The sequence below is a fragment of the Sinohyriopsis cumingii genome, chromosome 14, assembly GCF_028554795.1.
Source record: "Sinohyriopsis cumingii isolate HCF-2022 chromosome 14, ASM2855479v2, whole genome shotgun sequence".
Taxonomy (NCBI): Eukaryota; Metazoa; Mollusca; class Bivalvia; order Unionida; family Unionidae; genus Sinohyriopsis; species Sinohyriopsis cumingii.
In genome coordinates, this window is record NC_142974.1 from 113376011 (window position 1) to 113395580 (window position 19570).

At 34.2% G+C, this 19570-nt stretch overlaps 1 protein-coding gene across 1 annotated transcript in view; it reads left to right on the forward strand.

Moving 5' to 3' along the window:
* LOC149784628 (uncharacterized) overlaps positions 1-19570 on the forward strand; it is a 66442-nt gene that overhangs the window by 44143 nt on the left and 2729 nt on the right. The window contains exons 9-12 of the mRNA XM_089933019.1: positions 1642-2051; positions 3506-3627; positions 13239-13751; positions 18141-18752. Of these exons, the coding sequence (XP_089789145.1) occupies positions 1642-2051; positions 3506-3627; positions 13239-13751; positions 18141-18719 (1624 nt within the window). The 3' untranslated portion in view covers positions 18720-18752. The remainder of the gene's footprint in view (positions 1-1641; positions 2052-3505; positions 3628-13238; positions 13752-18140; positions 18753-19570) is intronic.

Consider the following 19570-nt stretch of genomic DNA (forward strand, 5'->3'; position numbering starts at 1 on the left):
TGGGGTGATGATTGGTGGGATGTTTACAACATCTTGTATACATGAGCATTCAGATCTTCTTGTCCTTCACAAACATTAATTTGATGGACTTTAATATGTATGGTTATTATTCTAAAAGAAGTCAATTAATGTCAATACCTGTGATCAATAATTGAGACTTTGAATACAGACCAATCTACCATGCAGTACTCACAACTTTATGTATAAATATAATTAGAGTTGGTCCCCTTTAAGCAAACACATCCAAATGAAAGCTTTATAATTATCACAGACTGCTAAATCTCAACCCATCAATACCAGTTAAGTTCTCAAGTTAAGGAGTTTAAATGTCACTTACACAACCTGAAAAATTTCAAACATAAACAGCAGCATTATGAAGGTTGCAGACTTTAGATAACATTCTAATGAGGGTCACTCAAATTGCATCCCATCCAAATGAGGTATGTACACATTATATCATATCATAAAGAGGATTATACACTGTATATCCCATCCTCATGATGGTTGTACACTTTATATTCCAATCTAATGAGGGTTGTGCACTTTTTTCCCAATCTAATGTGGGTCGCACATTTTTTGTCCCATCCTAATGCGGGCTACACAATTTATATCCCATTATAATGAGGGCTGCACACTTTATATCCCACTATAATGTGGGTTGCACATTTTATGTCCCATCCTATTGTAGTCAAACATTGCATATATATCATCAAATATAGTAGCTGTTACTATAAACACCAACAAAAGATTAAATGATTTTTCAGAGACTACAGAACAGGACCAACCATGAAAGAAAACACCTTAGGATTGAAAAAAGCAGCAGCACCCCCCCCCAAAAAAAAACAAATGACATCTTCTGCTATAATAATGAATGCAGTTTTCAATAGTTGAGTGAAAATATGGTCACTGATGCAATGAAAGAAACATCAGTACCTTTCAACAACTGCTGAAAAACTCCTGAGTAGGACTGGACTATATCTGACAGAAAGCATCCTGGCATGAATATTTTTTACTTGTGAAATACACCACTATAATATATAGACAATCATGTAACAATTTCTTGCTGAATGGCATTGAATTTAATTTGACCATACTTGATAAAAAACATAAATTAATTACCAATTTTTCTTTTAAAAGCGGAGAAGTATTCTTTGATGAGGTCTGTTATGAATTACAGAATTTATGCTGAAGTATCTCCTTTACAGAAAAAAGAAAAATATAGTGTTCTCAAATATGAGCCATAAATTGCAATAACATAGATATACATTAGCAAAATAAAACTTCTTAGGGAATTGAACAATCTCTAGTAATCAAGCTGAAAAATAATGCATCACATAACAAATGTATGAAAATGTAACAACAAATTAAATTAAACTTGACCATCCTTGTTAATTCTGTATCAATCTTTAATTAATATTAGAATAAATAGAAACTATAAATATTCAAATATTAAAGTAAAAAAAATTAACAATGTTTAAAAGATTTTTTATAGAGTTGTAGCCTGACTGTATATTGTTTCATTCATACCTAAGATGGTTATTAATCTCACATGAGATAGGAACATCTGCTACCCTATTCAATTGTTATATATCAGAGAAGAATCATTGCTTAATTCCACATCTTATGAATATCATTTTTCAGCATTGAAGTATTGAGAGACAATATTGTGTTGGACCCAAAGTGGTTGATTGATGCCCTGAAACTTCTCATCAATGCTCATCCTAACCTACCAGAAAGCCATGCTGAAAATGGCTCTCAGTCAAACAGCCCTGCTGACAGTAATGCTGCAAATGGCCCTCAGTCAAACAGCCCTGCTGACAGTAATGTTCAAAATGGCCCTCAGTCAAACTACCCTGCTGGCAGTAATGCTGAAAATGGCACTCAGTCAAACTGCCCTGCTGACAGTACTGCTGAAAATGGCCCTCAGTCAAACAGCCCTGCTGATAGTAATGCTGACAATGACCCTCAGTCAAACAGCCCTGCTGACATTGCCATCACACAAAAATGGCTTGACTTCAAGGACAAAGGAATTCTTACCCCAGAGCTTGTTGGTTTGTCCGTTTGTTATATCATATTTATTCATTTCCTCTTGGTTGAAGTCTGATACAAATATTAGTAAATACATATTCTGTTTTATTAGCATATATATTTCATACCAGTGAATGTGTTAAGAAATTTAAACATCTTTGACATGTACGCAATATCAGTGTCATTACTTATTTAATGACGTTAAGGAATACAGTATATGGAGTTCACTTAACCATCTCTGGAGATTAGATAAATTATTTCATAAATGTTATTGCATTAACGTGTTGACTGACTGCATCACCTTGCATAACAACACTTGGAGATCATTTCTGCAAAGAAGAAGTGGAATTCATCTCTGAACCCAAGGTTGCATTTAACAACATTAATAAAGATGCAATTCTCTGTATAACAATTATTGGGCAAAGACAATAATGATAATATCAGACATTATTCAATGGTGTAATTAGTATAGTTTTACATGACCATAATGCCACACCACAAGAAGGCACAATTGTTGCAAATGTAAATATTTCCCAATTAAATATTGCCTATGATTATATGAGTCGTATCAGTAATAATGAGTAATTGATTGGAAGTACATGTGTGTGTTGCACCTGATCAGGTTTGGCTTGTCAAACATTAATACTATTCTTTGACATTATTATTATTAAAAAAAATTAGAATGGACACTCAATATTACCAGGGTGAGAAAAATAACTGAAGCTGACCAACAAATCCAAGATGAAATCTCAGAGAGAACCACACTGCTCAGGAAATACAAATGCATGTGTGTGGTTCCAGACTGTATTTGCATAATTGTTGCAGCAGCCACTGTTGTTGTGATTGTAGTATAAATCATCACTGTGTCAACTAGTAAGAGTAAACCAGTTAGAATTGTTGTCGTAACCGCATCAATAATAACAAGTGTGACTAATGGAGGTGGTAAAATCATCTCATTATGGATGCTTTCATGAAAACCTGTCTATTTTGGTCTTCTCACAACAGTACAAAGAAGTTTCGGTACAATTAGTAAACTGTGATTGATGTTTATCGGTAATAAAATAATTAGCATGGTGGAGATCAAGACTGTCGACAGAAATGGAAAACACCAGTTGGCTTAGTAAATTTACAGTCAGTATTAATCATGGAAATGTTTGCTGTTGTATGTGCATGTGTAGATGCATTTGTGACTTGTCACATTCCAGTCTGAAAGGTGCGTGTTCAGGTTATAATAGTGGCTTAGTTGACTACTGATGTGAGTCAGAGTTTTGACTCTCCTCTTGCATGAATGCCTATTAGTAGCTTTTACTCCTAGGCATGTGTGCATGATGTCATCAGGATGTTTCAAGTCTGTGACCCATAACAATGTAAATAATATGTCATAAATGCATTTAACAGAATATATTAACCTCATATCTCATAATTTATATTTTAGTAGAATGATAAATATAAAACAAGTTTCGTTTGTTTTTTACAGATGCTATCTGGACAAAGGATAAGCATCCACAACTTCACGCCAACAAAGATCACATATTGAGGATAATGGAACAGTTCAATATAATTGCCAAGCCAAGGGCATTTGGTGAGATTGGGGAGAAGGTCAGTTGATATGAATATTCGAGTTTTCTTTTGTGTTATTTGAAATTGTCCTTGTTGTCAGACCCAAAAAGGTTAAATATGAAAAGACATATTTGAATAAGTCCACTCTAGTTGTTTTAATACATATCATAAACAATTTATAACAATCGAAACTAACTGATAAATGATAAGCATGTAAATGCATTTTAAATGAGTTTACTTGAAAATATATTTTTACAACTTATATCGAATCTGGCTAGTTTTAAATGCTGAACCTGTGCTACCCAGTTTTTAATTACAATTTATTAATGGGTGCATTTATAAAATTTGCTATTTTTTGTATTTTGCTATATTGTGGAAGGAGGTTTATTCCTATTGCACCTATATGTAACTCTTGTGGTCTATTGAACTTGAAAGGTGCATGAAGCTGTATGAATGGATATAACTCATTCTGATTAAAGGAGTGAATTCATGCAGTTACATCCCTTGATAATGTTTGATGGTTGCAAAGTAGCACTTCATCAATACCTAATCATTACAGTAGCATATGCTCAACAGAGGGTATAGGTTAAATATAATCTCATAATATTTTTTAATATTTATGCTTATGATCAATGATGAAACATGATTATCAATACATTGAAAGTTAGTTTCTTCGTTTGGATCCTCTATAATGTAGGATTATTAAAACCCTCCACACAATCTTTATTTTCATTATTTTAATTTGGTTAAAGTAATTAAGTTTGGCAGGAAATTTTCATAAACTGTGTTTTGAAACATAAATCCGCATGGATATTCCAGTATTGATTTTGTTTTGTATTTTATATTTTAGCCATTAGTAGAAAGCATGAAAGCAACTTTTAAAATCAGTAAATTCATAAAAATAATGGTTGGGGATTGAATTACAGGCAACTACACTGAACACTAATTGATCAAAAATGTCTAACAATATATTCAGATTGTGGATAATGTGGCAGACATTTTTCTCAATCTCCACTCCATGAAACTGTACAAAATTTGACAACAAAACATAGCATGGAGTCACATAATTGATTAAAATAAGGATGATCTGCTGCTAGTTTCAAAGTTAATACAAGACATATAGACAAATTTAAATGACTTCTCAAAATCTTCAGAAAAAATATGTTCAGACTAGATCGAAAACTATCTAGCTTGAAGGATATTCAGATTTTTTTAAAATGATCTTGTTCCCAAGAAATCTTATGTTCCCAGTAAATTATATTTGCTATTACAAAATGAAATGGAAAACACTTCTCGACAATCATTTGCATAATTTAACTAAACATATATAGGGAGATAGGGCTTTCAGAGTTATTTCAAAAATGCAGATTAACTATTTAATGGCTGTCAGAAATTCTTCTTAAAAACACACGATAGAATTTCACAAATTAAAGAACTCTGACATAAAACGAAATTTGTGGGGCTATGGTATTTCATTATCTATCAATCAGGGAACATGCTACTCAACGCTGTTTTTTTTGTAAGAAGACCCGTACAACATCAATATCAGGGTGTACACCTTACATTGTATTAATGGGATTAAGTGCAAACAATTCCCACTACTTACAATTAAAATTGTACTGTCATTTTTCTGACATGTGAGAAACCTTATCATTCCTGGCACCACAGACACATATTCGTTGCTTACGATACTGACAAATTATATTAACACATTAACCCCTAGCGACGACTTTACGGGGCAGGAGGTAGTAGCCTACTGCCGAGCTCTGTAGCGTCATGGTCATGCATGATGCACTAAAGTGGGTGGTATTATAGAAAGGTAAACGGATGTAGCACTACAATGATACCAAATAATCTGGAATATCCAGTTGCACTACAAAATACAGATAGAAAAGCCTCAATTTTTGGACCCAACTTTTTTTTAACCCAAAATTTGCGTGCAATAAGTCCTTATATCATTAGGCATCTTAATCTCCTTATCTATAACTGTTATGATCTAACATCTTATAGGCACACAAATTTAATTTATCTACTCAAATGAGGCCCACATTAAGCTTTAGAATAAAATGGTCCTGGTGACACAAAAATATGTATATTTGTTTTGGTCAAAACAAGTTTTAAAGGGGATTAACTAGTACTGGGGGAGGGAATTATATATTGTCTTTTATTTTTAAGAGGTGGGAGGTGGATGTTGTCCTGGGGATATTTTGTCTGTACTTGATATTTTTTATAGGTAATCGTCGTGCATGGAATGCTTGTGCTGACGGGCGAAAACGACATTAATCCTAATAGTCATTTATAGGTAAACTACCCTAAGCAACGATAAGAGACACCTCACATCTATAATGGTGTGGCATTGTGTATTATCGTCAGCACCTAAATTGCATGTAGATTAAATCAAAAGCCAATCTTTAATCTACAGTATGCACTATATCTAAGAATGATGCAAGTCACTGCCAGCTATTTTGGACCAGTTTCAACAGGAGTTATTGACGGAATAAACAAGCAACAGTCACATTCAGTCAAATTGCATGATCAACCAACCTCTTCCATACTTTGGAATATTCTTCCTACTGGCTAGACTGCTAGATCCCTGTTACGTCGACAAATCCCTGCATTACATTTGCAGTAATTACAATGCGCTTTCTGTAAGGCAACTACAAAACCAAGATTATTTTTGAAAATATAGAGACGGCTTTTCCGGAAGCTGACTAGGCCAATATATAAGCATGCGCATTACGATCGAAGGTATCGCTGCAGGGGTTAAACCTAGAAGTGGTCAAAATATTTAGCTAATTTGTTGGGGCTATGGTATTTCATTATATATGCTAACGGTGCGAACGTAAAAACGATGATGATCAAAAATAAACTTAACATCTATTTTAGTGATATAAACATACACGCTACCAACAAAGATATACGTAATAAACATGATGTCACCGAAAGGTTGCACCGCAAATATATATTTTTAAAAAATCAAATTTAAACCTCTAAGCATCCTTTTAAATAAAACTGACTTAAAAATAAGTTTTCACCATATTACTATCTCATTTATATATATCAAGTGGCTAATACAGTTTTATTTTCACATAGATAGTAGAAAATCTTGTCTGCATTTTGGGTGACACTAGATATATCCTTTAGGCGACGGCAGTTGTCAAAAGGTAGCTCGTACGTCCACCATAGGTCACATTTTGGCTAATATATATATATATATATATATATATATATATATATATATATATATATATATATATATATATATATATATATATATAGGTAGATAGATAGTTTGGAAAATGCATGCTCATATGAATTTCATGTCTTATTGCATTTGCCATGGTGTATACAACGTCTTACTGAGAAGAATTGTTATTTCTACTAATAAGAATTTTTATATATTGTATGTGTGATCCTTTGGTCTTCGAAATGTCAGCGACCATATATAAAGAAACAACACAATCCGATTCTGAGCGTAGATTAAAGCAGTTATGTCCCTTCATAAGTTTGATAGCTTCTAATTAGTGATTCAGAGAGTAGATTAAAGCAGTTCTCACCCTTAATGAAAGTTTTAACTTCTAAGTCGTATTACAACAAATTGAATCATTTCATTTGAACATGCACATGTGAGGGTTTTGTTTAATACTTTCTGAAATATTCCATGCATTGTTGTTCTTATGATCAATAAGGATCATGATTATCATATTTACAGTTTATTTAACTTTTCAGTTACATAAACAAAAAATAGAGACAGCTGACCTGAAGCTCTTATCCTTACGCTAAGGACTTCTTCAGCACATTGATGTGATCTCTACTGACTGTCAACATCGCTCGATGGAATGGTGAGCGATGTTAACAGGTTGTTCCTGTCCTTGTTCAACGTCGGTTTGTGTGCACTTATGTAAATCAATTCTTTAAATCCCAGCTCGAACCAGGCTTGTTCTCGATCTAGCATTTATACAGAGTTCCAGTTTATAGCATGGCCACGGGCAAACATTTTGGATGTGTCATGATACCTCATACCAGCTTGTTCTTTCCATATCCCCAGTATAGGCATGATGGAACTGACTTTCACCCTCTTCTTTTTCAATAAATACGATAGATAGGTCCACAAATATCTCTGTTATCAGACCTATCCTTGTGGTAAACTAACATTTGTCTTAGGGTTTGGTACGGTTTGAAACTTACATTAATTTTGTCTTGTTGGAACATGTGCTTCAGGAATTTAGAAGTCCATTTTACTTATGGTAGGACAATGTTGCCTTTCGAAACTATTCTTCCAGTTGGTCTTCTTTCCATGGCATTGTCATTCAGAATATTGTTACTTTGATCTAATTTTTGTCCTCTTGAGGGCAGCATTGACATGGTCTGGTTTTTGTTTTAAATCTGTTGGATCAGATATGGCAACTTTGGCTATGTGATGTAATGTTCTGACAACCCAAAGTTTCTTGTCTAATGGATGGTATGAGTCAAAATCAAGGTACTGGTCAGTTTGTGTAGGTTTACGATAAACCATAATTTGTATCGTGCCATCATAGTTTCTGACAGTGTTTGTGTCAAGCAATGTTGACAGTCATTAGAGATCACATCAGTCTACTGATAAAGTCCTTAGCATAACGACGAGAGTTATAAGTTAGCTTTCTCTATTGTTTTGTGTATGTAATTGAAACGTTGACACACTTTATCAAATGTGAATATTACTATACAGTTAAGCGTTCACCAAATCATAATTATCAGTATAAATCAATAGAGTTTCATCCCATCTGTTGTGTGTACCTTAACCCTACATTCAGTCTGTACTGTATAATGAAAAATAAATGTTCCTGGATATTCTTTTATTAATGCTATTCAATATTATTGGCACCGATGTTTAGTCATTAGTAGAATATATAAAGATGCCTGTCACAACCAATAAAATGATAAAAGTAATAGCGTGGATGCAGACAGAACTGAGTGTCAGCAGGCACAATAAACCTCTCCCCATTCATAAATAAATGACCGAACAACACTGACATTAAATGACTGAAATGTCTAAATTTATTATCAGATTTTGGGTTGAATTGCAATTAATTCTTTCTAAACAACACTCCATGAAATTTGACTAAATTTGACAAAAGGCAGCCTGGCATGAAGAATCTTATAATTTATTGCAGTGATACTGATCATTCTTAACAATGCCGGACACAGTCCATTGTTGTAGATGTATTGGAATATTTGTACAAAAGATATTTATGATCTTTTATGATAAAAATACTTTCTCTTCTTCTTCTTCTCCTGGGAATTTAGAAATTATTACAAGATATTAAAGCATACAAAATATACAGAAATAATTTGATCATATTGGATACCAAACTCTTGACGTTGAAGAGCATTAATGTTTCTTTGATTCTGGTATCCAATCAAAATGTAGATCAGTCAGAAGTTCTTGGAAAAACAGTACAGAATTGGAACATTACAAATAACTTGGCTAGTTGACGTTTTATTAGTTCACAAAAGGATACAAATTAGACATCAGATGTGGTTTTTAGTTATAAAGAATTTTAAACATTTTAGATGTCTCAAACATACTTCACACATTTGAACCAATCTTGACAGACAGAATGCAGTAGGACTTGTATTTGTGTAGTTCACCTGGTCAGAAGGCTGCATGATCGTTATGGTATGGCTTAACAACAGCCATTGTGCGTGGGGTATGATATGTCCATCAACAATTGCTCTTTGAAACTTGTTTTACATAATTTGGTACAGAGCATCCTAGAAAGAATTGTCTTGAGATGTATACAAGTAATGCCAGTCGGTTATTAAATATGTCTGCCATTTAAAATAATTTTTTTTCTAAAGCTTCAAATGACCTGTTCTAAAAGCTACAGAACGTAATTTTGTATGATCAGTTTTGAACAGTGAAGTTTCCACAGTGGATGCTAGTCATATATTATTACCAAACATAGAAAGACCTGTGTCAGCGTTTATTACAGAAATAAAAAAAAAATGTGGCCTAAGGTCCCATCCATTTTGAAACGTTAGGTCATTTAGAAACAAATGGTCAAAAACACCATTAACTGCATCAGTTATATTCATATTTGCAAGAAAATATTCCGTTTACCAGCATTATACGAGATGAATTGGTCCTTGCCGAGTGAGATAATATCATTGTTTCCATGCCCACTAAAATTGTCCACTGTTGACGTCATCATAATTTTAGTTGCAATCGAAATTGTAGGATATATTGTAAAAATCTCGCTTAACAATCACTAATTTAATGTGCAAAATGCTGGAAATATTAATATATATTGGATACAATAATAATTCGATAACTCTAGCACCTGGTATCATTATCAGCTCCTGTTGTGCTTTCCATACTTGGATTTGAGTTCATCATGCCGGAAAAACCATTTCCATCAATAAAGAAGATACGTTGGATATTTGAATCTCTGTTTTTTTTCTTCCCCATAACCTGTTTTGGAAATAAATACAATAGTGCTTTTAATGAAGATTTAATATTGTCTTTTTTGGATATTTTCTTAATGTGATCGTAATTCCTGTCTTATGAGTGATACCCAAAGCTAATCAACATCAGTAAATATATATCTACCATTGCCTACTGCCTTGATGTCTTTGGCAATAAACATACTCTGTTCATTCGCTTTGTACATGTTCAGTTGAATCGAAAATAAACATTAACACCTTTTATTTTATTTTATTTTATTTCTTGGGATCTTTTTGTGAACGGCTTATGATCATTTTAAAGGTAATGCTTTCGTAAAACAAGTGGAGGAAATGGGACATTAGCTGACTTACCATTAAACAAAACTGCCATTCTAAATATAGAAAATTATTACATTATTTCATTATGAAGGCTTCTCAGCAGAATTTAAATAAATTTTTACCACAAACTTAATTTTAGAGGGAGCAACATTATAAAAAATTTTAGAGAAAATATTTTGCTATGAAGGATATTAAATTATTTAACAGATTCTGTATATCTGCCATCAGAATATAACATTGAAAGAAAGTTGAACAGTGTCCTACTGATGCAAATGTATTGGCTGACTGGTCCTGTATTTGGCGCTTTACTGTATGTCTGCAATGTCAGCAGTCGCAGCCCACTTTGCTACAGAATATGATACGCTATGGCATTTGTGAATAGATACACCTTCAAAAGTGTCTTCCTGAACAAATTAGAAAAGAATCCCATACAATCAGTAAAGTATTCAGGCAGGAAGTGATTTCAAATGTGTATTATAATAATACTCATTTTGCACCAAATGTGGATGCAGTAGTACAAATAGTGAACTGGATTCGCTTCAGAAGCTACAGTAGTTTGCAAAATTTGATGGACTTCTGTCATAAAGGGCATCCTCATTTATACAAAGATGCCAATCTGCCATCAAAATGTGGCCACTGTTGTTAAAACTATGCAAATATTTTCACTATATTTATAGCTTTAAAACTGCAAAATACAATATAACCAAAATTTATAGAAATCATCCTGCAGTATCAGACCTCATATAAAAGTATCATTTTTAACTAAGCAATTTCCAGATTTACAAGGCATCTTTTTTATATTACTTAGATTTATCATATATATTAGTAGCTAAAATAATTATAATGACACCTGCATGAATTTTGGTTTACCCTATTTTGATCCTATGTATAAATTAATGTTACTGTATGGATTAGAGATTGTTTTGCAGTGGTCTCAGGGTATTTTTATGGGACATAGATTATTGGTATGATTTCTTTAGAATATATAAATAGAACATCGCTGGTATGATTTCATCAACATATAAAAATAGAACATCTGCAGTAAAATATATTGTTTGAGTGAAATCCTGCAAATAATTTATTGCTATATTAAAGATGTCTTATCTTTGCGATGCAAACACAGTCTGTGGATTTGTATACTCACTTAAGTCCATTTTGCCATCCACACTCACATTTAAATGAATTATAACATTGTTTTATTCTAATTTTGATACTTAAGTCACCTCAGTTGGAGGGGGGTTGGGGTTGGGAGGAGAATCTCAATCATGCCCCCATTTTGCTATCCATCCACGCACACATTACTCTATTACAGTTTTGACACTATTATCCATCAAAGTTGGAAGTTTTATTTCAGTTGATGGATGGTGACATGCTCACACATAACTAGATGTTGACATCCACACACACACAACTACATACATACTGCTATGGTGGCCTAGTGGTTAGAGCATCCGCCTCTGATGCAGGAAGTCGTGTGTTCGATCCCTGCCCGAGTCATATCAAAGACTTACAGAAATGGTACTAACAGCTTTCTCGCTTGGTTCTCAGCAATACGAGGCTAGTGTTAGGACTAGTCGGCCTGGTATCAGGATAATGTGACTGGGTGGGACATCATAATGCCCCAGTGCTAGACATCACTGACAACTGACGCCCTGCAGACATCGTAGCAATATGACTGAAAAAATATTAAAGCTACGTTAAAAATCAAAATCACACACACACACACACACAACTTCACACGCATTGCTTTATTGCAATTTGACACTTTTAAGATCCATCCAAAATTAGAGCTTTTATTTCAGTTTCAGGGGGAATGGTGTTAATGCTTGAAAACAGATCATAATAAACATTATGAAATTCTTTCTTTTTACAACTTTCACTGTATCTGATAAATATGGTGACAAGTTGTTATTGTTTTGCCACAAAATCAATTGCATCTTTTGTTGGACTTTGATTATATTCTGCAGTAAACTTTGGACTTCAGACTGTGTTTTCATTAAACGTCTGTCAGAAAATGGCAATGTCCTTGATGGTACAGTTTACTTAAGCTCATGTGATAAAGACTTATACAACCTATACATGTCATGGTGATCTCTTGTAAGTCAAATGTACATGAAGCATATAATAATATCTTCACTTGTACTGTATTTATATATAGGCTGATGCTTGACATATTGCATTAAACAAAGTATAAGTAATTTAAAACTGGCTCATAAGTCCCATATAAATCAAGCTTATATCATTCTTGTAAGTTGGAATAAGTTATTTTATGAAGGAATAAGCCATCATGATATGGCAAAGGGTTGTGAGGAATACATTGTTCAGCCATATGCTCTTAAAAGGTGGGAATGGGCTGTCGTTCTTGCAAAGATAAACTCAATTTCATGTCACACATCTAACAATAAAACGTCCGTGACCAGTTGTGTTCAGTGGCAGTATATCTTCGTGACCAAAAGTAAAAACAAATACAAGAACTGCAGCCAATATTGTTATCTATCATGGTCACATGTAAAGCATTACTGCACATACCTTGTATTTGCAATCAGGAATATAATTTATCTTAGTCTACCGAGTCCACTTCTGACATGAGCTGATCAGTATTCTGTATAGACATTATTTCAGAAGAGGATTATTTAATGATAATGAATTTCATTTGCAGAAAGTCTCTGTAAAATTATAAAAATAATATGGGGAGGGGTATTCAAATGCTTGAAATGCAAATGATAAAGACTGGAGGCAAAACTACTTCATGAGGTAACATAGAGGAATAATGAAAATGCAAGCAATGGATGCAAACATTAAAAGATGTCACATTGTAAGACTTGTGCACATTAAAAATAGACATTACCTATATGAAAATTAAGAATATATATACATTCTTTTAGGTGGAGAACTATTTCCTGACACCTTGTATGCTTCGATTGGAATCTCCTAAAGAGGTTATCTCCCCTGAACAAGATCCCCGCATGGTGAGCACACCAGTCTTGTGTTGTGTCTTTAGAGGGAAATATCTACCCCCTCCCATATTTCACAGGTTAATTGCTGCCTGTGTAACTCGCTGGCCAGTTGCCAAGAAGAAGGAGACATCAGAAAATCTCATTTTCTGTGGCTGCTGTGTTTTTGACATTGGTCTTTTCCACAGATTGACCTTGCACTGTAGGAACCATATTGTTTTTGCAAGAATAACGAGGATGGTGATCGACGAAGTCAAGACTCCTGATGTCAAGCTGTGTACTAGAGTTAGAAAGTTCATTACTCTGAATCTCTCTAAGATTACTTCTTATCTTGGCCAGAACTTACAATACGAGTTGCGTATTCAATCGCCACCGCCTCGGAGTGTGTCTGAAGATGGCATGGTTGGTTTTTCCCCACCGATTGAGATGTGGCTTGCAGATGAGGTAAGTTCTTCTTCAACATTACTAAACATAAGGGACATACTATTTTAGTAGGGGCCCCGAGTGGCCGAGTGGTCTAAAGCACTCTCCGTGACAGATCACTGCCATCTCACCTCTGTCTGCGTAGGTTAGAATCTAGGAATCGGCTAACGTGGGTATGTGAGAAAGCTTGCCAATAGCTTCTCGTGGGTCGGTGGTTCTTCCGGGGTTTTTACGGGTTCTTCCTCCACCATTAATACTGGCCACCATGCATAGCCTATCGTGTGCTGAAATATGGCGTTAAACCCAACAACAACAACAGTTACTATTTTAGTATTGCCTTCTCCTAATGTATTGTTCTACTTTATTGTTGTTTAGTTGATGAGCTTACAAAAGCTCAGGTCATAGGTGATGTCTTATTACATCACCAGATCATGTGTAGGAGAAAAGGATCCAATTGGAGAATGTAGTTGTTGTTCTAGGGTTTATCGTCATTTTTTAGCACAAGATAGGCTGTACATGGCGACCAGTATAGCTGGTGGAGGAAGAACCCTGGAAAACCCAGGAAAGAACCACCGACCCAGGAGAATGTAGTAATACATCTGCGGTATGATGCCCAGTGCTAAACATCACTATAAACTGCCACACTGCAGACATGGTAGCGAGATAACTGAAACTTCTTTATACCTACATTAAAAGTCCAAATCTGACACACACACACACACATGCTCAACAAAGTGTTTTGAAGTGTCAACATTTTAGCATTCCATATTGTATTATAAATCATTCACTTTTTGAATGTTATCAATTTATTTTATTTGACTATAATTAATAGGAAACCTAGATTAATGACCTCACTGTTTTATAATAATGTACAAAATTTATAAAAAAGGATGGACATATCTGCATTTACAGGTACATTCTCATTTTTATCTAAAGAATATATAAGGTTTTGCTAGCTTTACTTGTGAAAGACCAGAAGAGTTTATGAAATGTTCTTTCATCTATTGTCCATCTGTCTGTTGGCACATGTTTGCAGTGGTTAATCCTACTTGTAAATTACTTTGATGGTTCATGTGACGTTTTACATGCATATTCATCCCATGGACTGCTTGGACCAAGGTGAAAATGGTACCTCTTGGAAAGCTCCTTCGATAGCCTTGTTGTCACTACATCTAATCGAATAGCCATATTGACATGGAGGTTTCAGGAAATGATTTGATATGATGTCTCATCGACACAAATGAAAATGGTTCCCATGTGATATCCTATATGTCTGCCTTGGCAGCCATTTTAAAATCATTTTGTCACTCTTGCAACTAAATAAATACTATTTTTACACTGAAAGACCATTTTATAATGCTTAGTAGGTACTAAATGAAAAGGGTGCCTTTATAAATGTAAATATGGTTGCTATGGTGACCATCTTGAAAATAATGTTATCCCAACTTCTGAGTGGGCAGTGGTATCGACTTTGGGTTTTCTCTTAGATATTTATTTTCATGTCATGATGTTTATTTGGGCCTTTATCAAGCCGACATCTGAGTAGTTGCCATGGTGGTTTTTGTTGATTTGCGTTTAATGCCATTTTAAAGGACATGATAGGCTATACATGGCAAATGATACATTAATGTCTTTGGTTGAATATGAACCTTGGGAAACCTCGGTAAGAATCACAGATCCACAGGAAGCAAGGGTTACCATGGTGGCCATCTTGTCAAGTGACTTTTTGTTCAGAGACTTCTTAGGTTATCCAGATGGTCTTAACTGAAAATGGATCCAATCCAACATCCATCAGTCATCTTAAAAATTTTGATCTCCCAAATTGATCAGAATGGATGCTAGAACAAGATGGAGTTTTCACTAAGACTTACAATTGTATCTAGTTCTACACTAAACTGAAATCTCATAACTGTCACGTTAGTGTTAGTATATAACTGATATAAATGTCACATTAGTATTAGTATATAACTAACATAAATGTCACATTAGTATTAGTATATAACTGACATAACTGTCACATTAGTATTAGTATATAACTGATGTAACTGTCACATTAGTATTAGTATATCACTGATATAACTGTCACATTAGTATTAGTATATAACTGATGTAACTGTGACATTAGTAATATTCAATCTGAAGAGATGGTTGCATTGATATGGAGTTTGTAGTACAATTCTAATGTTGGTCCTATCAATAATGCTGATCTGACTTCCGACATATTTGGCACACTGGCATATTAAAACAGGTATCTCTACTACTCTTCGACAGATGGTCATATCGAAATGTGGCTTTCATCAAAAGACTAAATATGATTTTAGTCCTAAAAGAAAATGGTTAGATTAAAGGAAGGTCTTGATATAACATGCAGCATGAACTACAAAACAATATATGCCTTTAGTTATTAAAAGTTCGTCGATTTTGGTGATATAACCTTGCTTAATTTTCAGAGTGTGTTAAAATGCCTTAATCACTCAAACTTTTGGTCTTGGGGAGCTGATTTAAATTGTATACACAGGCTGCACATTATCAGCAGCAAACACAATCTAGCCCCATGCTGGCATATGTGATATATTTTTTATATCAACAAAGCCATATAAATCAGATTGAAGGGATTGTATGAATCTTAAACAGATCTAAAAATCCCATTTGTGAGAGCACGCTACTGGTACATTAATATGAAGTTTGAGAAAAAGTATATCATCAAGTATGTCATCAAATATTTCATCAATATGTCATTTATAATTGGGTCCTCTATTTGTAGTGCACTAACTAGCTTAAATAATACATGTAGAATGGAATAAGACAATGGAATATTTGTTAACCATAAAATATATCATTTAACTATTTATAATATATGTAGAGAAGGGAAACTAATATGTTTTTTCATTTAATAAATTGATGAAAAGAGGCTGATGTCTAAATCACAAACTTTGGGCACCTAGAATGTCACTTTATAAATCACAATTTGAGCCAACAATAATGGCATTTCTTAGACTTATTTCCTTAAAGGCTGTACAATGCTGATTTTAAAGTGGATTTTGATGAATGTATGACAGTCACTTAAGTAGGAACTGTAGATATAGATATGATTTTCCATAAATTTGTAGGTTTCATTTTCCTTCAGGTTTACGGTCTGCAGGGCTCCTATTTCTTAAGACATAATGTGGCTGTATGACTGATGTTTCAGTCTTACTGTGTATATGATTAATTTTCCTTAAGTCACACCATGTCTGTAGGAGAGAATTTCCTTTAATAGCCATGTCCATATGTCTAATTTTACTTAAGGCACAGTGGCATTATGATTCTTTATCCTTAAGACTAACTGTGTCTTTAGGAGTGACTGCCCTTATGGAACACTTTGGCTGCACTACATGCATACATGATCAAATTTAAGAAATAACATTTTACCTATACACATCCACATACATACACTGTCATACACATGCAAATACAGACACTATCACATATATGCATGCACACACACGCTCACACAGAGGGGAAATGACATTTTGCCGATACCACTGTCAGTTCACTTTTGATTTATTCTTCCAGGAAACGTAGTGTTGTTACAATAATACCAAATAATAATTAGTATAATACATGCATGTCATTTATCATCTTATCCCTTGTTATATCCCAATTTTGGGTGAGATGGTGGTCATGTAGATTAGTATATTATTTCGTGGAAGTTAAGTGATAGATTCTGTTACTCACAGCACAAGTTGAAATAATGCTTAGAATGATTTATAAGTATAACCTGTTTGATTATAATAGCATCATTGAATCATATAGTTAAAAATATACTGTGGAATCCAGAGACCTTCCTCTCAGTTTGGTCTGTGTGTGTGTTCGTATCATCTAATAATGGGAGTGCCATTATACCTTCTTATTAAGTCTAAGTTGTGAAAATCATTTGATCTCATATAAAATGAAATTTAAAAAATTCACTTCCCCATTGTCTTTCATACTATCGAAATTAATTCTCCATAGCTGAAATGGTAGGTGAAAAGTAAAAGAACACAACATGTTAGACATCTCCAGTTTAAGAGTGGTTTGTCTTTTGGAAAAGTTCATTGTAAGTTAAACATACTTTATATATGTTCCTGTGAACATAATACCATGAATCTTTTCTGCAAATAGTTTCTTGGATTTTAGCAGAGAGAGCGCCGTCAATATACATCCTGTTGCTTTTCTTTTGAATAATACTGTTGAAAAATAGATAGACCCAATCTGTTTTGCACACATTTCCTAACGTCAAGCACTCTATGCATTCACAGAAAAATCTTGATAAACCAGAACCAAAATGTTCTAATACATTAGTGTGATGATCATCTAACTAGTCATTGTTACTGTATATGTGGTCATTGATTGAATCTTTTGGTAACATTAACCTTCCTCTCTCTTTAGGGGCATGATCCTGATACACCTATAACACCAGAGCACATGAATCATTCTCGCCTCTGTGTTGCTCTTGTAACTGTTTGTGGAGATGCCATGAGAGAAGTCCTCCATACCCAAGTTCCTGCACCTCACACAGACATCTATCAGGCAATCCTGGCCAATAGGGTCAACTTGACCAGGAGACAGGGAAGACCGCTTCTTAACCCTGATCAAAGTCAGCTGGTGTTTCCAGATCCCCAGGGGCGAACGACAGGAACATTAGAGCAGTTTGATCTTTCTTTGTTATATACTCTAATCAGAAATGTCAGCTCAGTTCCGGCTCCATTAACAGGCTGGGGATATGATCCGCTAGATCAACCAAGGGATAAATCTCTAGGAGCAAGTGTGGAGCGAATTCGTTCATACAGGAATCATATCAGTGGCCATTCACCAGACGGAAAGATGAGTAAAAAAGCTCTAGAGGATTACTGGAACAAGTTTGAAGCTGTGCTTCACGACATTGAAAATTCAATTGGTGGACAGGTATACAGCCATGAGTTGGAGAAGCAAAAGAGACAGGTGATCTCCATCTATGAAGCCTGTTAGCTACAAATGAAAGTCATGAAGAAAGAGCAACAGGTACATAGTATAAGTACAGTGTGCATGCTATTATGGCAGCGATTGCAACAATGTATGTGATATGATGGCAGCAGCAGGTATAAAATATAAGAAAAGTATGAGCATTATGATAGCAACAACAGGTAAAAATTGTTTGTACATTGTGTGATATGAGGGCACCAAAAGATACAAAGAATTATGTACAGCGTGCGTAATATGATAGCAAAAACAGGCAAAAAGTGTAAGTACATTGTGTGTGATGTGATTGCAAAATCGGGTTCAAAGGATAAGTACAAAGTGCTTGATATAATGGAAACAGAATCCACAAAGTATAAGCTGATCGCACATGATATGCCAACAGTACTGTGTGTATGATATAATGGCAGAGTATGAACACAGCTTATGATAAATGGAGTTCAAAGGTTGGTTTCAACTTAACTGTCATATTAACTTTCGGTTTTAAATTTAAAGCTTAACTTGATACTTTTTAGGTTTATTTAAAAGTGGAGCATACATATTGAGTGTGAAACTCATGGATACTTAATGGGACTGTTTGACACTGGAATCTCAATAATGAGTGTGACACTTGTAACAGTATTTATTGTCAGTTAGAACAATATGCCCATTTCTTTCAAATTATAAATACAATGTCATCTTATTCACGTAATATTACATCGCATTTTTGTCAAGTGGTAATCCTAATATATTCTACTGTATGATAGAAGCTTTCATCAATTTTATCATTAGAGAGTGAATACGGTATTTCAAATTAAAACTTTTAAATTTACGTCAATTATTGTTACAAGAACGTTTTTTGTTAATGTTATGCAATTTTTTTT